Source organism: Rhinopithecus roxellana, chromosome 1 (assembly GCF_007565055.1).
Source record: "Rhinopithecus roxellana isolate Shanxi Qingling chromosome 1, ASM756505v1, whole genome shotgun sequence".
Classification (NCBI taxonomy): domain Eukaryota; kingdom Metazoa; phylum Chordata; class Mammalia; order Primates; family Cercopithecidae; genus Rhinopithecus; species Rhinopithecus roxellana.
Window position 1 is genome coordinate 135,569,728 of NC_044549.1, and position 24,404 is coordinate 135,594,131.

The window sequence follows — 24,404 nt, forward strand, 5'->3', positions numbered from 1 at the left end:
TGATTTTTCAAAGTTTTATTACAAAATTTTTATTTTATTCAAAATACACACGCTGTCTTTATCCACATTTCAATCCAAACCCCTCAGTCACCCCCAATTCCAAAAAACAGGTCTTTGCTTTATAACATCGCTGAAAACAAGCCATTTTTGATGCGGGTTTGGAGTTATTATTCTATGACACTCACTCTGCCCTAAGGGGACTGGATTTTGTAAGGCTGCTTAGTGTGGGGATGTCCACGGGAGTCAGTGACTCTCATAACAGAGTAGGACTGCTTTAGGAAATCCAAGTCAATATTAGGAGGTGACACCAGTGGGCACACTTTAGTAGAAAAGTACTGCACCATGAGCTCCCTCCTTCTGCCAATCTCATTTGTTCCCAAATTGAGGAAAACATCAGAGGAGAAAAGGCAGTCTACTATGACCCACCACGGCACACCACATTCTACTCATTGAAGGTTCACTGTAACCAATCTCACTGTATCCTCAAAGCATGATTGGAAAGAAGGGCAGGTGTCATCATACCATTGTTCAGATGAGGACAGTGAGGCACAAGAAGGATGAAGGACTTGCCCAAGGTCCACAGCCAACTAGGAGCAGCACCCAGGTCTCCAGGCCATGGGCCTCAGACACCATGTCCCTCGCTCACATGGCACCAAAGGATCACCTATGAGACAGGGCCCCCCAACATACCCAGAATCCTGATTGCTCACAACTCACTACATCCTAATCCAATGTCTGTGCTTTATTTCAACTGGTTGCTCTGTTTATTTTCCTACAGTTTCTAAAAAGACCCTTTCAACCAAACAAATACACGTTAAACAGGCAGCAATAAATCCTTTTTCATTTGACCGAATAATCTGAAATAGCAACTCCAGAGACTCTAGAATTTGATACAGACCAGTAGGAAAATTATAGAAATTACAGAATGCTATCATTCCACTTTTCATCACATTGGAAACTCTAATCTAATCCCAGGTTGCAACTAAAATGCTGAAATAACCAAAATGAAAAGGATAGTCTATATAAAATTTCTTTGCATCTAAAATCCTTAGAGTGTCCAAGATCACACTGTCGGTCACATCAGATAAGCAGTAAAGACAAGTCAGAAGGTGATAAACCAAAAAAGGGCAGAGATGAGACTATGGCCCCAGAAAAACAAGGAAATGGAGGCAGATAAAGAGCTCAGAGACGGGAAAATTACAGACAAATTTGGGGCACGTGAGATGACTCCAAAGAGTTATCATGTGAGATGGTAAAAAGAGATTAGCTATTTTAACTAAAAATAAACACCATACCTTTTGGGGAAAGGGCTGCTGAGAAACAGAGAATTTACCTACCTTTGACAAAGTACAATATTATGCTGCTGTGGGCATCTAGCATTACATCAGCAAATGTCCCAAACCCAAGTGAATTCTTGACAGCACTTAAAGGCATAACTCAGCCCTTTTTTTTACTCCTTAAAATCTAAGTGGGGAACTAATCTTCTCGAAGGTTCCTGAGTCATAGTTTTGTGAAAATATTTACTTGCTTTTTTCAGATATGCTTAATACCAACTGTTCAGCCTTTAAAAACAAACTTGTCACAGATTTTCTAGTGGACTCCCTTTTCTAGTAAATCTCACACTCTCAGTCACTCTCACACACATTCACACAATCATATTATGAATTTTGATATGACTTAAATTAAAAATATCTTTCATTGCAGAGGCTCTATTATGGACAGAGCATAATATCTACATGGATACATCAGAAACTATTGTATGTCATGAAAAAAATATGTCACAAATAAAGCCCCACCCAACTGCTGATTTTCTATATGAAACACAAGTGGGCTTTTCATTTGCTGTGGGTAAGGCCACACCACTGGCCACATTATTTGGTTTCTCTGGAGGCCACTACCACTGACCCCCAAAGCAAAATAGAGGGCTGGGGGCACATCTCCATTTCTGATGTGCTGATGGCAGATCCTCCACCAACAATATGAATACTTTTTTGTTTTTAAATATCATCCTCTTTTTGAACATTTATAAAAACTATCTACAATATAATAGTGTATCATCACTAATAGAAATTTCTTCCCAGTTCTATTTCAGAAGGTGTCAACTGATCGTGCTCTTTAAATAAACTATAAATACCACATGTATTCCTTCATGTCTGGTTGTTTCAACTTCTTCTTCTTTTTTTTTTTTTTTTTTTTTTTTTGGCAAATTAAAAAGGCATATGGCTTCTTCTCGCCAACTTTTATATTTGAGGTTTAGCTTGGTATCCTGTGGTAAAAGTACATGTAGCCCAGGTCTTTAGGGGGCCTTTCTGAGGCACAAACTTTGTGGTCATTGTAAATCACCCATCTGAAACAAGACAGAAGCATTTGATGGATTTAAGTCAGTTCCAGGAAACTTTACAGAGAGAAGTTACTAAACCATATGGCACACAATACTTAACCATGATGTTTTAAGATACTATACTCAAGTTCGTTGTATAAAAAGGAACAGAATGCTGGTAGGGAATCACAACTGCTTTTTTTTTTTTAAGAGACCTCATTCTGTTCCCCAGGCTGTACGGTAGCACAATCTGAAGCTTCGAACTCCTGGGCTCAAGGGATCCTCTTGCTTCAGCCTCTGGAGTAGCTAGGAACACAGGCACATGCCATTATACCCAGCTACAACTGCTTTTTGATTCTTAAGCTCAATCAAAAAGTAGTTACTAAAATGTATTTGGAGCCTCCAAACATTTTAACCTTTGATCCCATAACTCCCTTTATAGAAATCCATACATAGCCTGAGAAATTGAGTCAAAGAATTGTGTACAACAATGCTTATTTCAGTCTTAGGTATAAAACTAGCTTAAAACCAGAATTTTAAAAAAATCCACGCAGTGAACTATTATAGAACTATTAAAATTTATTCAAAGAATATTTGGCAAAGTGAGAAAATAATCATGATATAATATGAAATGGGAAAACACAGGTAAAAAAATCATATGTACTCTGCACATATTTTAAGCTTTTAGTTAAGTTGTAAATACATGTGCATATTTATATGTAATATATGTGCATATAGACATATATACATTTTCTTCCAATGAGCCAATAAAACAAAGAAAAATATATCAAAATGTAGACAATGGTTATTGTTAGGCTTCCAGAGTACATATTCTTTGTGTATTTTTATATTTATAAATTATTTACAATGAATTTTATTGCTTTAAAAATTATAATTAAGCTATTTTTCTTTTAAAAAGAATTTTTACTTTATTTTCTTTGACTTCATTCCATGAAGTGTTTTTAAAAGAGCTATTGTGTTTGTAATAAAAAGAATTCACTACAAAGATTAAATCCCAACCAGGCGTGGTGGCTCACAATTGTAATCTCAGCACTTTGGGAGACCAAGGCGGGTGGATCACCTGAGGTCAGGAGTTCGGGACCAGCCTGACCAACATGGCGAAACCCCATCTCTACTAAAAATACAAAACTAGCCGGACATGATGGCGCACACCTGTAATCCCAGCTACTTGGGAGGCTGAGGCAGGAGAATCGCTTGAATTTGGGAGGTGCAGGTTGTAATGAGCTGAGATTGCACCATTGCACTCCAGCCTGGGCAACAAGAGTGAAACTCCATCTCAAAAAAAAAGATAAATTGCTGTGCTCAACTATTTTATCAATCAAGTTAAGAAGACAAAACTAAAAGACACACCACAAAAGAACACAATGGAGTCCAGGTGGGAAATGGCCAGTCCTGCAGTGGGAGCCATGGAGCAAGAGGCCACACTCAGGCATTTCTCCAGCGTCCACATGGCCTGAGCACTGCCCTCAAGCAGAAGTGCCAACCCACAGGCCACTCAGTACGGAGCTGCAGGAAGGGCACCAGTGCAGCCTGTAGGGATCCAGCCCAGGGAGAAGGTTCTAAGGAAAGCAGCAGTCTTTCATTCCACAACTGTCTCATTCCCGGTTCACCATACACTTAACAATTCTACTTAAGAAGGCTGAGAAGCCAACTGCAAGGTTGTAGTAAGGCAATGCACTGAAGGTTTAGAGCTGCCAGATAAAACACACATTACCCAGTTACATCTGAGTATCAGGCAAGCAATAATCAATTTCAGTATAAGCATGCCCCATATAATATTTGGGACATAGAATACTTGAAATTTATTTATATTAAAAAAATTCATTATTTATCTGAAATTCAAATTTAATAGGGCATCCTGGTTTTTCTTGTCTTGTTTCATTTTGTTGGCTAAATATGGCAATCCTAGGGAGGTTCCAATTATAGCATACATTTTGCTGCAGGATGCATCTTTATTTTGGGAAGTCACTTTGGTATGACAGTTGAAAGTGGCTTTGAATACCAGCTCCGACACAGCTACTTACTAGCTAAGGTCAAGCTATTCAGCCTCCCTGAGTCTCCGTGTCTTGATGTGTAAAAGGGCATTAACAGTGTACCCTTTACACGACCAATGTGAGAACCAAATGAGATAACATACAATGTACCTAGGAGAGTGCCTGGCATCTAGTAGGTACTCAATAAATCATAGCTATCATTTACCTTCTAAAAATGACTCACCTTCCTTCCTTTTTGATATGGCAAATGTAATGACCACTCATTGTGGATGTTCCCATGTGACTGATGAATGCAAACAGCTCATATGCTGTGAAAGAGGAAACAACTCAGTTACAAGGCAGCATTTCCAGAATGAAGAGCACTTCTGGTTAGAACTTAAAACCAACAATAGTATAACCCAGCAACTGTTTAGATTTGAAAGACAAGGTCTATTTATCTTGCTATGTTGACAACTCACACATACTCAGAGTGACACTAAATTCAACCTGCAAATTTGTGATCACAAAAATAGGACATAAATTATCAAAGCACAGCTTATGTTAAATTCAAATGTGGAAAGCGATTTTTAAAAATCTCACAACCCAGTCTGGTGGCAAGCTTATGGGTGGATCTAAAAGGGTAGTCCTGGCTCTATCGCTTCCAAATAGCATGAGGGCGGACAAGTTGTTTCCTCTTTCTGAGCCTGTTTCTTTATGGGGATTAAAAAAAAGTCCACCCACTTTGCAAGGTTGTATAAAACTTAAATGAGCAAGTCAGACTAAAATACCACACAAATGTCAAAATTATGAGGAAGAGAGCAGATAGCTGTTATCATTTATAGAAGAGGATAATGCTTTGTGCAGGATTTTTCACTTGCTCATGATTATAACTTATGTGGGACCAAACTTCAGGCTTCATGCTTTCTGAACAAGGAGATATATGGCCTCTGAGACAGTGAGACCAATGTTTATTCTCTAACAAGTACCTCCTGCATCAGGCCCAGTACTCTATGATATCCATGTTGAATCCATTTTAGTTCATGTTGCCAAAGTGGCTTCCATGAACAAGTACCAGTCCAGTCAGCAAACTGTTACAGACTACAATGAGATAGTATGGAAACTGAGAGTGCACATTTACAAGACTTTAGAGTAATTGAGAGTAAAATGCATGTCCACTGAATTTAATAAGCAAAAAAAATGGGCTTGCATATTGATTTTGCTAGTGCTCCACTTTTACTACATTTTCCAAAAAAAGTATTGGTTCTGGACAGAGCTTTTCTCCTACTCCTCTGTCTCTCACTCTTTCTCTCTTGCTTTTCACTCAGGCTCATTCAACTTACTCAGTTGTCAATCCCCAGTCCTCATCTTACTCACTCTTCAGCAGCATCACATACTGTTGATCACCTCCTCTGTTCTCAAATACTTGCCTCCAGGACATGACTCTCTTGGTTGTCCAGCTGCCTTACTGCCTTACTGCTTCCCTTCATCTCCCTGACCTTTGAATTTTGGTGATCTGGGGTTCAAACCTTCTTCTTCCCCCCTCTACCCAGACTCTCTTTCTCTCTCTTTCTCTCTCACTCTCTCTGGCTGATGTCATGTAGTCATATGGCAGTAAATGATATTGTTTTCTTAATTTCATTTCTGGAATGTTCATTGTTAGTGTATAGAAATAGAATTGAATTTTGTATATTGATCTTGTTTCCTGCAACCTTGGTGAACTCATTTGTTAGTTCTAATTGTTTTGTAGTTGATTCCTGTGGACTTTCTATATATAAGATCACGTCATCTGCAAATAGAGACAGTTTTACTTCTTTCTTGATAATCCAGATAACTTTTACTTCTTTTTCTTGCCTAATTGCAATGGCTAGAACCTCCTGTACAATGTTAAACAGAAGTGTCAAGAGGGGCATCCTTATCTTCTTCCTAATCTTAGGAGGAAAGCATTCAGTCTTTCACATTAAGTATAAGGTGAACTGTGGGGTTTTTGTAGATACGTTTTATCAGGCTGAGAAAGATCACTTCCATTCCTAGTTTGCCATTCTCCCCTCAGCCTTATCTATCTCAGTCAATGGCAATTCCATTCTTCCAGTAACTCAGGACAAAATCTTGCCTTCTCTCTCACACTCTTTATCAGCAAGACGAAATCCAATCCATCAGTAAATCCTGTATCCAGAATCCAAATGCTTCATACAATCTCCACTTGTAACCCCCCATCCAAGTCACCATCATATCTTGTCTGAATTACTACAATGGCCTCTTAATTGGACTCCCTGCTTCCTCCCTTTCCCCCACCAACTATTCTCACCATAGTTGCCAGAGTGGTTTTCTTTCTTTCTTTCTTTCTTTCTTTCTTTCTTTCTTTCTTTCTTTCTTTCTTTCTTTCTTTCTTTCTTTCTTTCTTTCTTTCTTTCTTTCTTTCTTTCTTTCTCTTTCTTTCTTTCTCTCTTTCTCTTTCTTTCTTCTTTCTTTTTTCTTTCCTTCCTTCCTTCCCTTTCTTTCTTTCTCTTTTCTTTCTTTCTCTCTCTCTGTCTCTCTCTCTCTCTTTCTTTCTTTCTTCCTTTCTTTTTTCTTTTTTTTTCCAAACCCTTATGTCAAGGGCTGACTTTCAATAGATTGCAGAGAGGGAGCTGCTCTGCTACGTAGAAAACCCCAACCCAGAAGCAGGTCGTCTACCAGTGGTTTAGCACCAGGTTCCCCATGAACGTGCGAGGGGGCGGCTGCCTTTCTGGCTGCACTCTGTTGTTCTCTTTTTCTGTTGTTGTTGTTTGACATGGAGTCTCACTCTGTCACCCAGTCTGGAGTGCAGTGGCTCGATCTCGACTCACTGCAACCTCCACCTCCTGGCTTCAAGCGATTCTCCTACCTCAGCCTCCCAAGTGGGATTACAGGCACGTGCCACCGTGTCTGGCTAATTTTTTTGTATTTTCAGTAGAAACGGGGTTTCACCATGTTAGCCAGGATGGTCTCGGTCTCCTGACCTCATGATCTGCCCATCTTGGCCTCCCAGAGTGCTGGAATTGCAGGCATGAGCCACCACACCAGGCCCATTAGTCTTTTTTTTTTTAATGGAAGTCAAATTGTGGTCATTACTCTGCCCCCAACACCCTCCAGTGGCTCCCTGTATCTCTGAGTAAAATCTCACTCTTGCAGAGGCCTATGAAATCCCCTTACCTCCTCCCCTCATCCCCCTTATTCTGCTCCAGCTACCTTGGCCTCCTGGCTGGTCCTCAAACATGCTTGGCAAGACCTGTCCTTCAAGCTTTAAACCTTCAAACCTTTATACCTACTGTTCTTTCTTTCCGAAACTCTCTTTTTTCAGATGTCATGTGACTCACTCGTCACTTCATTGAGATCTCAGGTCCAAATGTCACCTCATCAGAGAGGCCTTCCTGAACCTTCCTTATAAATAGTAACCCTCCTTCCACCCCCGCCCTCACTCCTGTTGCTCCCATTTCCCTTATCCTGCTTTCCTGTCCATATCGCAGAAAGTAACACCTACCATGTTGCATTCTTTTTTTTTTTTTTTTTTTTTTGAGACGGAGTTTCGCCCTTGTTACCCAGGCTGGAATGCAATGGCGTGATCTTGGCTCACTGCAACCTCTGCCTCCCGGAATCAAGCGATTCTCCTGCCCTAACCTCCCAAGTAGCTGGGACTACAGGCACGTACCACTATACCCAGCTAATTTTTTTGTATTTTTAGTAGAGATGGGGTTTCGTCACATTGGCCAGGCTGGTCTCAAATGCCTGACCTCAGGTAATCCACCCACTATGGCCTCCCAAAATGCTGGGATTACAGGTGTGAGCCACCATGCCCAGCTGCTATGTCACGTTCTTACTTGTGCATGTATTTATTGTCTATCACCTTTTACCCCAGGCTAGAATAGGCTCCATAAGGACAGAGAGTTTGTTTTGTTTACTGAAATATTCCAGGCACAGAGAACAGTGCTTTGCACACTGTAGGTACTCAATAAGTATCTGTTAAATGTATAAATAAATGAGTGAATGAAGGAATGACTCCTTTCACTTCATTTCCTCACTTGTTTTTATATCTTCTTATAGAGTATATATTTTTGTAAACCTCTTACCAAAGCATAAATTGGGGTATAAACTGGTGAAATAATTATTTAATCAGAAATGAATCAGAGAAGATTGCCTTTCCCATAATTAACTGAATTTCTGTTGCTAGCTATCACATCAACTGGAAAAAAAAAAAGAAAAGAAAAGAATCCCAGGTCTGAAATCAGAAACCAGGCAAAAACAGTTGAAAATGATAATCATTTTGCCTGGTATTTATTTTTTGAAACAGTGATCCAGGCACCTTACCCTTGTCTGCCCTCCAGTTCAGTCTCCCACACTAAGAACCCACCTTTACCTCCCTGTGTAAGCAAGAAAGGGAGTGAACTGAGATCCTTGTGTTTCTTGGCCCCTGTTGGCTTTTTAAGCCCTTTTGGAATAATTCTATATCATATTCCTAATCTTCAATTTAAGAGATAGAGTGCTGCTCTCCCAAAAATGTGGCTGCTCTCTAAGAATTTTCATGAAATGAAGAGAGGATACAGGCCAGGCATGGTGGCAAACGCCTGTAATCTCAGCACTTTGGGAGGCCAAGATGGGTGGATTGCTTGTGCTCAGGAGTTTGAGACCAGCCTGGGCAACAGGGCAAAACCCCGTCTCTACAAATACAAAAAAAATTAGCCAGGCTTGGTGGTGTGCACCCATAGTCGCAGCTACTCTGGAGACAGAGGTGGGAGAATTGCTTGAGCCCAGGGAGTCGAGGCTGCAGTGAGCCCAGATCGCACCACTGTACTCCAGCCTGGGCGATAAGAGTGAGACCCTGTCTCAAAAAAAAAAAGAGAGAGAGGATACAATACCCCAATCAAGGCTTTTCCCCACAAGGATGTCCTGCAAAACAATGGCTTCAGCAATTCAACAGAGTGTTTACTGAGCACTTCCCACCATAAGACAGGGTCACATCAATGAAACACAGCACAGATACCAACACAGCCAATGTGTTGACCAAACAGACACAGAGAAAGGACAAATCCATACACCCCAATATATCCAAATATGTCACTAAGCCCCCCCAAAAGCATTTTCCTCTCTTTGTTTAAAAACAACTCATGTACATACTCAGAACCACAAAAATAAAATTTAAAAGGTTAGCATAAATCTTAGTCCTATTATTTAAATTAATCACGTTTATCAATATAAGCAACTGCTCCATGCATTATTCATGACCTCCCGCTGGAAACAACAACAAAAGAGAATCTCTCTCAACACATTTGCAAAAACTAAACAGGTAATAAATCTCAATTTATATTTGTCTCCAAAGAGAAAATCAAGGTGAATTCACCAGAGAGAGAAACTACTGTTGATTCTTCTCTAAGTTCCCAGAGATGTTCTCCCCAAAAAAACACAAAAAACCAGCACTCTAAAACACACTCCAAAAAACACACACTAAGAAATATTTAAGTTTTTCTGTTGAAAGTCAAAATTTTGAAATGCTTATCTCGTCTCAAGCTGCCTTTTCTATTTACTTAAAAAGCAATTTCTAACATTTCAAAAATGTTGACTTTCAACAGAAAAACCTTCAAAGTACCTGGAAGAATTAGACAAAATTGACAAAACCACTATGTCTCACATCTAGTGGACAGTGCCCCTCCAAATGGACAGAATTAAACTGTGCCTGAAACTAACATTCCTCCTCCCCACAAAACTTGTCCTTTCTGAACTCCAGGAAAATCTCCCCAACCTTGCTAATAAGATTTTTAAATATCAAATGTTGCCACCAACATCCCTACCCAACCTAACAGCAATTGTACTCTTTGATTTTGTTATTTGAGAAAGGACTGTTTAAAAAAATTTTATGAAACTTGGAAGGTAAAAGAGGCAGGCATCATACCCTTTCAATGTCATATAGAGGAAAGGCCACCCAAAGATTATCTAGGGGAGGGATTGGCAAGTGACCCATTAGCCAAATCTGGCCCACATCCTGCTTTCGTACTGCCAAGGAGAAGAATGGGGAGAAGAATATGAGACAGACATGTATATGGCCCACAAAACCTGAAACATTTATTATCTGGTTCATTAGAGAAAAATGTTGCTGGTCCCTGATCTAGGGGGATGAACTTAGTTCATCTCACTATTTACTACTTGATGTAGTTTGGATGTTTGTCCCCTCCAAATCTCATGTTGAAATACTACCCCCAATGTTGGAGGTGGGACCCGGTAGGAGGTATTTGGGTCACGGCGGTAGATCCCTCATGAATATCTTGGTGCCCTCCCCTGGTAATGAGTGAGTTCTCAGTCTATTAGTTCATGGGAGAGGAGGTTGTTTAAAAAAACAGCATGACACCTCTTCTTTCTCGCTTGTTCTCTCTCTCACCATGTGACACGCCTGCTCCTCCTTTGCCTTCCGCTGACTGAAAGCTTCCTAAGGCCTCTTCAGAAGCAGATCCAGCACTGTGCTTCTTGTATACTCTGAAGAGCTGTGAGCCAAATAAACCTCTTTGTTTTTTATATAAATTACCCAGTCTCAGGTATTCTCTTACAGCAAAGACTATAAAACTACTAATACACTACTGATTAAAGATCTCATACTTAGTGGTGTTACTTGCTAACTTGCAGATTTTTATCTAGTAAAGACACAAAAAAAATCTGTCCAGTAGAACACATATCCTCAAGGATGTACAGATTTATAAATTGGGGTATAAACTGGTAAAATAATTATTTCAAGGATTTATGGTCCTGAAAGACACTGACTAATTTTAAATCTAACCTGGCAATCTCATTCTAACATTTCTTTTTTAAATTGTCTTTAAATATCCCAGCTTCACAAATGTTTTTAAACCAGTAATAACATCTGACTGATTCTCTCATTAATTAATGAGTTTTTTTTAAATCTGTGATATGTGTTCATTTTATACTTACCCGAAAGTCATGATCTTGCCTTTTGGAAAGCTATGCTTTAAGAAGTGTAATGACCAAAAGCAACTCTGGATTCAGAAGTGTCTTTAAATGAATTTATTTTTATAAGCCATTATAACATCTAAAATATTTACAAAGCAGCAGTATCTCATCAGGGCATGATGCATTATTTAGTCTACAGAGAGTGCTCAGAACACGGAGACACCAAAAGACTCCCTAAAACAACTATCAAGACCCCAGAGGCACTGCAGTCTTCTGGTGAGATAAACTGGGTTCTCATCCAATGCTCTTTACTTGAATAATTTGTGTCACTGCGTGTCTCTAACTCCCTCTGTACAGAGCAGGGGAAATAAAACTGCCAACTTACTAACATTTGCCTCATACGCACCCAATATCTGGGTATTTATCTGGGATATGCTTTTTCCCACAAGGTATTCATGAAGCAACCACTCCCATGACCCAAATACCTCCCACCAGGTCCCACCTCCAACACTGGGGTTTGCATATCAACATGAGATTTGGAGGGGACAAACATCCAAACTACATCAAGCATAATATACAAGTTCAATCTTCAACAGCTTGATTTCCCTTTTCCTCTTGCCCGCTCAGAGAAAAAAACAATGTGGAAGGGAGGAATATTTGGAACTTTCAGAAACGTCTAAATTCTCGAAAAGAGAAGACAGACCTAGGTAAATCAGTAATATTGGAAGGCAGCTGATAGCAACAAAATTGTAAAGGGTCTACAAATTGTTTCCCCCAACCCTAGCCAGCTCAAAATTACCAATCTCTCTGTTACAATGCCGAATGCTCCAAAAGGCAAACACTTCCTCCCAAGTCTAATAGTTCTCAATCATTTATACTTCACTGTAAATTAGTTTACTCAAGAGTGGCTGCCTCTTAACCTTCAACAGCACCGCGGAAAAAATTAGGAACCGCAACAAGCGCTAAGTGGCAGGAGAATTAGCACCAGTGGCATGAAGTAAGTCTGCGTGACTTTCAAGCAGACCACTGGCGCTTAGCTTCCCAGGGAGCTGTACCTTTTGCCCTCCAGATCCTCTTCTGGGTGGTGTTCCTCAGGCAGCTCAGCACCTTAGGAACCCCAGCGTTATGCAAATGAATGTCTCTCTGCTCCCCGGGTGGAAAATCTCAGCAGCATCAGAGACATCTAAACCATTACAGCAAAGTGGCTGAAGGAGGCGGAGCAGGTTCTGAGTAATCACAGCCTAATCACATGTTAATTACGTTGGCAATCAGTGAGTTCTTAAGAAAAATTAAATGCTCATTAAGTGAAACATGAAAACAGAAATGATTTTGCACATAGTAGAAGCCCAGATAGGTCAGAGTGACGGCCTGATTTCCAGCTTTGAAGTCTTAAAAAACTCAACAGAAAGTTAGGTGCTAGCCCTAAAATGTGTAGAACATGGTAGAAAATAGACTCTCGCCTCCATTCCAATACAAAATGTGAAATAAGATGACTCAATCGGGGATAAAGGAAAAACTGCACAGCCTTCAAAATCAGACAGGCCTGAATTCTAACCTGGTTCAACCACTAGCAAACCACTTAGCTTGTCACCATTTCCTCATCCGAATACCTCCCTACAAGCAGTGAAGGAAAAGTGGTCAAGGAAGTGCCTGGCACAGAGGAGGCATTCAGTAAATGACAGCCACTATTTCATCAAGTGTTAATAGCACTAACCCTTTTAAACAAATTAGATGACATTTAAATAATCGTTTCATGCAATAGCATTATTTCCTCATTCAGAAAAATGGAAACAGGGATTTTTAATTAACATATTCCCAAAAGGAAAACTCTGATACAAGTGCTTCTTTAATCTCTATCTTTGTAATCCCACTTCGTAACACCTACCTTATTATTTCAGTGTTAACCTGGTGTGACGGTGTCCCAGTAGCCACGCCCCTCCTTCTTAAAGCAATAGTAACCTAACACTGCTTTTAAGGTGGTAATTCTCAAGTTTCAGCTGCATCAGAATCACCTGGATGTCCTGTTAAAACACAGATTACTGGGCCTCGCCCAGAGCTCCTAACTCAGCAGGTCTGAAGTTGGGCCCTATAATTCCTAAGAAGTTCTCAGGTGAAGCTGATTCTACCGCTCAGAACCACACTTGAACCAGTGCTTGAAGGAGATCAACCCGTCCCTTCTCAGCTCAGATGAGAGGATGGAAGATGTCTCCCCGCTCGGGTTCAAGGAGTGAGGCCCATAACGCAGGCCTGAGTCAACCTGCCTCAGTGACTTGGAGTAGGACAGGGCACATGACGGAGTCTCATAGTCTCAGGCTCTCAGGACCTTTGCTGAGAACTCTGGGACAAGATTCGGCTAGATTTTAACCAGGAAAGATATAGTTGTGGGAGGTGCTGCAGCCATCTTGTGCCATTAGGGAGAGCCTGTCTGGGACTGGAACCAACGTAGAGGAAGCAGAGCCAAGGGGCCCATCCAGCTAAAAGAGTTTGAGTCCTGAATCACAGCAGGCCTACAGCCCAGTGCCCCCAGGACTTGCCAGCCTTCATGAGAAAATATTTCCCTTTTTGCTTAGATTTGTCTTGGACTTTCTGCCACTTAAAACCCTGAAAACAGGTTGTTTTTACATTGTTTGTTTTGGTTCCTCAAACACCAATTACCCCACCCTTTAATTGTATTCAATATTCTCGACCGGACACGGTGGCTCATGCCTGTAATCCCAGCACTTTGGGAGGCCGAGGCAGGCAGATCACAAGGTCAGAAAATCGAGACCATCCTGGCCAATATGGTGAAACCCTGTCTCTACTAAAAAAAAAGTACAAAAATTAGCTGAGCATGGTGGCGCATGCCATAATCCTAGCTACTCAGGAGGCTGGGGCAGGAGAATCACTTGAACCAGGGAGTACAAAGCTGCAGTGAGCTGAGATGGCGCCACTGCACTACAGCCTGGCGACAGAGCGAGACTCCATCTCAAAAAACCAAAAAAAAAAATTATCAAGTCAAATATCTCAGTCAATTCACCAACCAGAAAAAGTAAAAAGAAATGACTTGGGAATTTAAACAACCTAGCTAAACAGAACACACATCTTCCCAGGTTAACCTATAAATTTAATGTAATGCCAGTCAAACCCCTAGAGAACAGCCAGTTACAAAATCGGTAACTTTATATAATTTAGCAGCAGTAATGTTTAATATACTATAGGGAAAATTTTTATTCATAAGTAACACTGAAATATAATTTTGAGACACAACTAAACTAGAAATGCCCAGCATATTTATGAAGAAAACCATACAGCTTTGCAAGAGTTAGAGAAGGGGTGAATAAATCAAAGGAGAAGCATATGTTTCTAGCTAGAAAAACTCAATATTGTAAAGTGATCAGGTATTCCCAAACTAATCTACAGTACATGAAATTCTCATAAAAATCAATAAAAGAAAGCTGACAACCTCAATAAAAGTGGGAAACTGGCCAAAGGAAATAAAGAAGCTGTTAACACAAGAAGAAAAATGTTTGGATGAACGGAGGCATGATGGCGCACTTCCGGGTTCTTCATCCCCCCCCAACTTTTCCTGCGCGCGCGAAAATCCAGCCGGCGACCCGGGAAGGTGCAGACCAACTAGGCATGCGCCAGGTGATGTCAATCTGAAAAGACCAAGATTTACCTGGTCGCACCTGTGGAACGCCCCCCTGACACGCCCGTGCCCCGCCTATTGCCCTCCCACTCCTAGAAAAGCCGCTCCGGAGGCACGCCACGCGCGGCCTTCCTCAGTCCTCCACTCCTGTCGGGATGTCAGGACTGTGGGAACTCCGTCCGAGAGCTGTACGGGTGACTCTGGGGGCCCCTTTTGTCGGGGGGCCAACAGACCTCTCCCTACCCACCTTCTTCCCTTGAAGCTAGGTGACCAAAATAAACTTGCAGTTTTGCTCCTACCCTTGCCTAGTCGCTGGTTCTTTTGTACCCGCTCTGGTGGTCTTAGAAAAACAAAACAGTTGGTGCCGAAGACCCGGGAGGAGACCCCTCCTCAGGCCTCTAAGGGTTGAGGAACCTCCTCCTGCTCCCACGCAGCAGACGGACCAGGACCTGAGACCCGCTTCCCTCACTCTCACGGCCTCTCTGGGGTAAGTGCCCTTGTCTCCTCTTTACCTCCCTCGGCCAGAAATCCTGCGCAGGTCCGGGGTCCATTTGGAGCCACCAAGTGGCTCGGGAGACCCGTTCAGGACGGAGACGTCCGCCTGAAGGTAATCTCCACTTAGGCTTCAAGAGCCTCTCATCTGTCTCTGCTGGTTCCAAAGGACGCTTTGAAGCCAGGCAGGGATCCATTCCCATGTCCATTGGGTCCATTGTGTAAGTAAAGAGGAAACAAATGGGAAACCCCCAGTCCAAATTTCCAAAGAGCACCCCCTTAGGGTGCCTCCTAGCCAATTTAAAAACCTTCCAGCTTGAACAAGACCTTAGGAGGAAGCGGTTAATTTTCCTTTCCACTGTGGCGTGATCGACCTCAGCAATTTCTGCCAGCGGCTAGGCAAGTGGTCTGAAATTAATTACGTACAAGGCTTTTGGGCCTTACGCTCTCGTCCCGACCTGTGTAGCCGATGCTCTTTGGCCCAAGTTATGCTAGCCAAGGACGCCGGCTCACAGGAACCCGAAAAAGAGGAGTCTTCATTCCTTTCTGTTCAGCCGGAGGATCTAGGGTTTCCCTCACTTCCGCCCTATACTTCTCCTCCCTCCGCTTGGACTCCTCCTTCCTTTTCCTTACCTACTAGTAATCCACTCAGTCCCGTGCTTCCTTCGGGGCCCCCAACTGGCTGTCTTGAGTCTCCTGTCTCTGCACACACCCGCTCTAAGTGCCCTGCTGATGCCTCCACTCCTGCCCCACACCCTCCTACAGTGTTAGCGCCTTTGCGAGAGGTGGCTGGGGCGGAGGGGGTAGTCAGAGTACATGTCCCTTTTTCATTGGCCGATCTTTCCAAAATTGAGAAGCGTTTAGGGGATTTCTCAGCTAATCCCACCGTCTACATAAAGGAATTTAGATACCTTTGTCAGGCCTATGACTTAACTTGGCATGACCTCCAGGTTATCCTAACCTCCACCCTAAACCCTGAGGAGCAAGAGCGCATCCTAGCGGCCGCCAGGCAGCACGCCAACCAACTACATTTAACTGACGCCACCATCCCACTAGGGGAGCAAGCAGTCCCCTCGGCAGACCCGGACTGGAACTATCAAGCAAAGCAGCCTGGGCGCCGTAGGCGAGACATAATGGTTCAGTGTTTGTTGGCTGGTATGCAAACAGCCTCAAACAAAACTGTAAATTTTAACAAATTAAAAGAAATTATTCAAAATCCAGAAGAAAATCCAGCCGCATTCTTAAATAGGCTGACTGAGGTTCTAACCCAGTATACCCGGTTAGATCCGGCCTCCCCTACAGGGGTCACCATTTTGGCGTCTTATTTCATTTCTCAATCAGCTCCTGACATTCGTAAGAAACTTCAAAAGGTAGAGGATGGTCCTCAGGCACCAATACAAGACCTGGTTAAATTAGCCTTTAAGGTCTATAACTCCAGAGAGGAGACGGCTGAGGCAGTGCGACAGGCACGCCTCAAACAGAAGGCCCAGCTCCTAGCAGCGGCTTTATGGCCCAGTTGTAACCCCAGACCAGAGAGCACATACTCCGCAGACTCCAAGGCTACAAAAGGAGCCTGCTATAAGTGCGGCAAGGCAGGACACTATGCCAACAGGTGTCCGCAAGGTCCCCGAGCCCCAACGCAGCCTTGCCTTAAGTGCAAGGCGTCAGGACATTGGGCCAATGAATGTCCTAAGCCTCGTCCACCAGCAACCCCCTGGCCTGCTTGCCAGCAGGGAGGACACTGGAAGTCTGATTGCCCCACCCTGAGAACAGGTGCTGCGTCTCCACGTGACCCCCTTTCCCAGGATCCTGGGAGCTCCTTCCAACTCCTACATCTGGATGATGACGACAACTGAAGGTGCCGAGACTCGGGGACCCCCATCACCCTCGCCGAGCCGCGGGTAACTCTCCTGGTAGCGGGTAAGACAATTAATTTTTTAATAGATAGCGGGGCTACCTATTCTGTTTTGCCGTCCTTCTCTGGACCTAGCCTTCCATCCGATATCTCTGTAGTAGGAGTAGACGGAAAGCCATCCACCCCACGAAAAACTCCACTCCTTAATTGCTGCCTGGCCAACAACTACTTTGCGCACTCGTTCCTCATTATACCCTCATGCCCTACCCCCTTACTAGGCCGAGACATCCTGAGCACCTTAAAGGCCTCCATATACATTCCCACCAACTCATCCACTCCCCTTCAACCCCCTCATGACCTGTTGCTCATGCTTTGTGCAAGTGCACAGGCTCCTCCTATGTCGCCCCCACCCCCCATCTTCCCTATTTCTGTACACCCTCAAGTGTGGGACACTTACACCCTGGTCATAGCTGCTCACCACCCACCAGTTCTCGTCAAGCTCAAAGATCCCACTCGTTTCCCAAACCGCCCCCAATTCTCTCTCTCTCCGACACATCTACAAGGTTTAAAGCCAATTATCACGCGACTACTTAGCCAACATATTCTTGTCCGCACACATTCCCCCTGTAACACTCCAATACTTCCAGTTAAAAAGGCAGATGGAATGTATAGGTTAGTACAGGATCTTCGGCTAGTCAATGAAGCCACCCGTCCCACGCACCCTGTAGTTCCCAACCTTTACACCCTTCTGTCCCATATCCCCACCAATTCTACTTATTTTACTGTGCTAGACCTTAAGGATGCTTTCTTTACCATACCCCTACACACAGACTGCCAGTTCCTTTTTGCTTTCACATGGGAGGACCCAGACACATCTCCAGTGGCAAGGGACACTCCGTGACTACACTGAAAATGAAGTCTCATTTTATACTTATATTGCTGTTTCACTCATACACTCAGACCTTTGCTAGTCCGCCTACTGTATGGCAATTTTTTTCTCATCACTGAAACTTGGCCATAAGACAGCCGAACACACTCAGTAGTACATAGTTCTGCCAGTTGTCTTCCTTAAGGCTATTTCTCGTGCAACTGCCCAATCCTTCCTTTCCATTATTCAACTCCAAATTCATCCTGAGGTAATCATACTCAGGCACCCAATGGAGGCCAAAACGGCCCCCATTGAAGGCTATTTCTCGTGCAACTGCCCAATCCTTCCTTTCCGTTATTCAACTCCAAATTCATCCTGAGGTAATCATACTCAGGCACCCAATGGAGGCCAAAACGGCCCCCATTGAAGGCTATTTCTCGTGCAACTGCCCAATCCTTCCTTTCCGTTATTCAACTCCAAATTCATCCTGAGGTAATCATACTCAGGCACCCAATGGAGGCCAAAACGGCCCCCATTGAAGGCTATTTCTCGTGCAACTGCCCAATCCTTCCTTTCCGTTATTCAACTCCAAATTCATCCTGAGGTAATCATACTCAGGCACCCAATGGAGGCCAAAACGGCCCCCATTGAAGGCCCGATCCTTCCTTTCCGTTATTCAACTCCAAATTCATCCTGAGGTAATCATACTCAGGCACCCAATGGAGGCCAAAACAGCCCCCATTGAAGGCTATTTCTCGTGCAACTGATCTCTCTCTAAAACTCTTAACCATACAGCCACTAACTGATCCCTCTATGTCCCCGTGTCCTTGGTCCCCAGTCTAACTCTATACAGCCAGGCAGAAGTAGCAGAGCTTTTCCAGCAACTTTCCATGCCACTATGCCACTCCCGTCAAAACGGGCTGTTTTTCCTCCCTCTAGTTATTGGAATCAGCTGAAAGCCTGGCCTCCCTGCAGCGCCGAACTACCTCAATAGCCTAAGTAGCTGCCCAAAACAGGCAAGCCCTAGGCTTGTTTACAGCTGAAAAAGGAGGCACTTGTCTCTTCCTTAGAGAAGAGTGCTGCTATTATGTTAGCAAGTCAGGCCTAGCAGACACTAACATTCAAACCCTCAAATGCTTCCATACCTCGTTCCTATACTAATACTGTGCTTTATTTTATTCTTCATCCGTACGTCCGAATGCCAACCATGGGCCCCGACCTTAACAGCGCCCCTTAACAGCAGGAAGTAGCCAGACAGACCACGGCGCCCCTTTATCACTATTATCAATAAAAGGTTGGACTGTTTGGATGAACGGAGGCAAGATGGCGCACTTCCGGGTTCTTCATCCCCCCAACTTTTCCCGCGCGCGTGAAAATCCAGCCGGCGACCCGGGAAGGTGCAGACCAACTAGGCATGCTCCAGGTGATGTCAATCTGAAAAGACCAAGATTTACCTGGTCGCACCTGTGGAACGCCCCCCTGACACGCCCGTGCCCCGCCTATTGCCCTCCCACTCCTAGAAAAGCCGCTCCGGAGGCACGCCACGCGCGGCCTTCCTCAGTCCTCCACTCCTGTCGGGATGTCAGGACAGTGGGAACTCCGTCCGAGAGCTGTACGGGTGACTCTGGGGGCCCCTTTTGTCGGGGGGCCAACAGACCTCTCCCTACCCACCTTCTTCCCTTGAAGCTAGGTGACCAAAATAAACTTGCAGTTTTGCTCCTACCCTTGCCTAGTCGCTGGTTCTTTTGTACCCGCTCTGGTGGTCTTAGAAAAACAAAACAAAAAATACCTAGGCAATAAAGATACAAATATAAAAAGCGCTCAACCCAACAGCACTGCTGGGGAAGGCTGGGCAAAGAGAAGAGTCACCAGTGTGACCATGATGTGGCCCCCCTGTTGTGTTTGTGGAGGGTCATGTGATGGTAATCTGCATTAAAACCTTAAAAATACGTATTTTTCACTCACAAAATTCCCTTCCAGAAACTTACCCTAACGAAATAATAAAATGAAGGCCCGAGGCTGTTTATCACAATATTATTTTTAGTAGAAGAAGGAAAGAAGGAAGGGATGGAAAGAAGAAAATGCTGAACAAGCTTTTATTCCCTGGATAGGGATTACATTAGGCATGTGCGGTACTTCTGTGAGTTGAATTCATCCTTTAAGAAACTCATTATTTGGCTGGGCACAGTGGCTCACACCTGTAATCCTAACACTTCAGGAGCCAGAGGCGGGCAGACTGCCTGAGCTCAGGAGTTCGAGACCTGCCTGGGCAACATGGCAAAATTCCATCTCTACTACAAATACAAAAAATTAGCCAGGTATGGTGGTGCACACCTGTAATCCCAGTTACAGGCTGAGGCATGAGAATCACTTGAACCCAGGAGGTGGAGGATGCAGTGAGCTGAGATCCCGCCACTGCACTCCAGCCTGGGGAACAGAGCGAGACTCTGTCTCAAAAAAAAAAACTCTTTATTTAAAATTCATACTGGTCATCTTCTGAATGTGGAAATATCTTCATTATTTGAAACTCCTTCTGTAATAATGTGGTCTTTTATTAGGTATATAAATTATGGTACATGTTTATAATAGAATATTGTTAATATATGTTCAACAATATAGATTTCTATACATGTACAACTACATAACTCACAGCCTAATCACAGCCTAATCACATGTTAATTACATGTTAATTACATTAAAGGAAAAACAAGTCACAAAATAGCGATGTATAGAATAGAATGTCATATTTTATACTTCTATGGATTTATATTCATTTTTATACATTTGTCTAAAAAGGTCTAGAGAATATAAACAAAACATTATTTTGTGGTTATTGCTGGGGAGTAGGATTGTAATTTTTAATTTTGTCTTTTATCTATATAGATATATATTTATATTTTCTCAAGTTGCTAAAATTAATATATATCCTTCAATATAAATTGTTAATTTTTTTACAAAGGAAAAAGAAAGCAACAACTCACAATATGAGTTTGGGTGCTAATATAGTAAAGTACAGGAAGTCATGTTTTTCCCCCCCTTTGATTCATGCAATGTAACACATTAGTACACAGCCAATCCCTCTATATGGCACGTTGTGGAAGCAGCAAAAATAGTGCCAAAGTCTGTTACCTCCTGGCATTCATTTAATTCTTCATTCAATCAGTTATTTCCTGATCACTCACCATGGGCCAGGCACAGTGCTGGGGAAGCTACTTTGAAAACATTTGTCGTTCTGTAACATCAAACTCAAAATGCATTTGGCAAATTAGGTTTCTGCTTTTCTGTCTTCATAATTAAATGTTTCATCTACTACAGCCTTTCTATCCTGCATATCTTGCATGCGATTTCTAAGTGCATCTCATAGTGCTCCTTTGCTACCCTCACCCACAATCCTTGGGGTTTGACCCATAGTGCCTTAAAGGATGCACCTCAAAATCCAGCTGTGGCAGGAATATCTACAGATCACTCTGAGGTAGAGGAAGCCCTGAGGAGATGATGTGGCTGTTCTTTATCATTCTTGACCATCTGTGAGAGAGTAGCTGCTGCCTCCAAGCTCCATCAGAGGAAAGGAAACCCTAAAGATCAGACCTGCCTTCCCTCTACAGCCAAACCTTGGCAGCTTTACAACAGCCCCACCTTGTGGTTAATTCCTTCTGCAAGGACTCATCCTCTCCAAGAAAAAGTCCATTATGGAAAATCAGTGAAGCAGTGAACTGATGGACGTGTAATACGTGATAAATCCTGCTCATGCATTATTGAGTAACCTGTCTGTTATAGCTTTAAATATTTTAGGTAAGCTAGTAATTTTTGCAAAGTAATACTAGATACTTTAAATGAATACGGAAATTGAAATTGGGAGAACTACATCTCATCCTTTTCTTATCCAGTTGGCATTGAAACAGTTTCAGTGATGAAATTCCTATTTTATATTAAAAAAAAGAAGAAAGTTCCCTCCTACCATCTCTCTCTAGCTCTATATCAATAGGTACATATTAGGTCTGGAAAGAAGATTAATGAGTAGATCTGCCACTACTATATGATTATAGGAACAAATGCTGCTAGTGTAGATTTAGTTAAATACAATTGTTATTTACTCAGTACTTTCTATGTGTCTAGCACCATGCTAGACACCATGAGTTTTAAAAAGGCCAAATGGCCTCTGCCCTGGGCAAGCTCCTAGTCAAATGGGAGACACAAATACCTACAGAAGTAATTTTACTGCAAGATCAATTGGGTACCTCTAATAACAGAAGAACTAACAATGAAGCGTGGTGGCCCGAGCCTGTAATTCTAGCTACTCAGGAGGCTGAGGCAGGAGAATCACTTGAACCCAGGAGGTGGAGGTCGCAGTAAGCCAAGATCATGCCACTGCACTCCAGCCTGGGTGATGGAGTGAGACTCTGTCTCAAAACAAACAAACTAACTAACTAACAATGCATTTCAGTGGCTACAGGCACAGGCTCTGAAGGCAGACTGCCCGCACAGGAATTGTGGTTCTACCCATCCCTAGCTATGAGACCTTGACAAGCTACTACTTAACCTTCCATATCTCAGGTTCTTTACCTGTAGAATGGGGATAATAATGGTATGTAACTCATAAGGTTACTGTGAGGATTAAAGATGGCACAAATGGGAGTATTTTTCATACTGGTATAATTATTACTAGCATATGAGGTAAACATGAGCTGATTATGACAAGGATCTAGGAAGGCAGTCCAGAGAAATGGAATCTGTGGTCAAGTTCCAAATAGTGATAAGAATTTTAGTGTGCAGTGACAGGAGAGAAGGTTCATTTCAAAAATAGGGGTTAACCTGAGCAAATATCTGCAGGTTGTTTGAAGAGAGCTGTTGACAGCTGAGTAGGTTAAGAATGTGGCTACAATCCCAGGCATCCCAGCTACAGGTATAGAGAGTATAGAAGTGACACTGGGATACCAGGTGGCCTGGGATCTGACTAGAGGAGGTGCTGAATGCCAAGCTAAAGAGCCTGAACATTATTCTACAGGCAATGACAGCCCAAGAAGCAGGATATCACAACGGTTAAGAACAAGGATTCTGCATTTGAATCTTGGTTCCATCTCTTAAGAGCCATGTGGCCTTTGGCAAGATACCCAACCTCTCTGTGCTTCTATTTTTCTCACCTGTAAAATCAGTTGTAGTGAGGATTACATGAGTCTTGATATGCAAAGTGCTTAGAACACTGCATGGCACACAGTGACATACATAAGTGTTTACTATTAAAAGGCAGAACAACAGCCTATGGCACCTCTTCCTATCATTCTGAGACAACCCTTCAGGATATTATCAGTAGTTGGTATGGGTTAAGGATATGATCAAAGATGAGACCACTTTGCTACTACTCAAAAAACACTACCATGAAAACAAATGTTCTCTTTTTGACAAAAGCTCCCATGGTCCATAAAGAAATTTTATCTCAAAGGAACAGACAAAATCAGAGTTGGCCCTAAACTTAGGGACACACACATGACCAAGCAACATGATTCTGACATGACTTTATCAGATCACCGGGGCCTATGCAAAGTGGCAAACTGTACCATTTCTAAGAAGATGGGATCTGGCCAGGCACGGTGGCTCATGCCTGTAATCCCAGCACTTTGGGAGGCTGAGGCAAGCATATCACAATGTCAGGAGATCAAGACCAGCCTAGCCAACACGATGAAACCCTGTCTCTACTAAAAATACAAAAATTAGCTGGGTGTAGTGGCACATGCCTGTAATCCCAGCTACTTGGGAGGCTGAGGCAGGAGAATAGCTTGGACCTGGGAGGCGGAGGTTGCAGTGAGCTGAGATCGTGCTACAGCACTCCTGTCTGGCAACAGTGTGAGACTCTGTCTCAAAAAGAAAAAAAAATAAAACGAACAAGATAGGATGTGTGCTAACTTCTGAATGATGGCAAAGGCTTGAATATGTCGTGGTGGGAGGGAAGGGCATGAGCTGAATGTATAGTCCTGACTGTTCAGACAGCCTCTAAGGCAAGAACTTACTTCCAGATCCATCCTTGACTCTAGGTCCTTCAGGCTTGGCCTCAGAAATAATGTTTGCATTGGCGTTATTCTCCATCTCAATCACAAAATCACTGTCTTCTTCAAACTCAGGGTGGCTAAAGATCCAATCCAGTGCTCTTTCCAGGTTATTATTCTAACAACAAAAAAGAAACACACATTTTTACAATGCATGCAGCCTCAGACCTCACTATGTCCTGACCATTTCAACTAGATGTCAAGCAGATAGGGAAGGAGGCCTGAATTCATTAGTCCTAAGTGCCACTGAGTAAGAAGCTCTGACTCCGCATGACAGGCACGTTCAGTTGGCATGGC

At 42.9% G+C, this 24,404-nt stretch overlaps 1 protein-coding gene across 2 annotated transcripts in view; it reads right to left on the reverse strand.

The window, feature by feature from the left end:
• The window catches only part of USP13 (ubiquitin specific peptidase 13), a 139,425-nt gene continuing 115,021 nt past the window's right edge, over positions 1 to 24,404 (reverse strand). Inside the window, exons 19-21 of one of the 2 annotated variants that reach the window (XM_010378670.2) lie at positions 24,072 to 24,225; positions 4,559 to 4,643; positions 1 to 2,347 (exon numbers count right to left, since the gene is read on the reverse strand). In XM_010378670.2, the coding sequence (XP_010376972.1) occupies positions 2,254 to 2,347; positions 4,559 to 4,643; positions 24,072 to 24,225 (333 nt within the window). In that variant the 3' untranslated portion in view covers positions 1 to 2,253. The remainder of the gene's footprint in view (positions 2,348 to 4,558; positions 4,644 to 24,071; positions 24,226 to 24,404) is intronic. The other variant, XM_010378671.2, reaches the window with a different exon arrangement.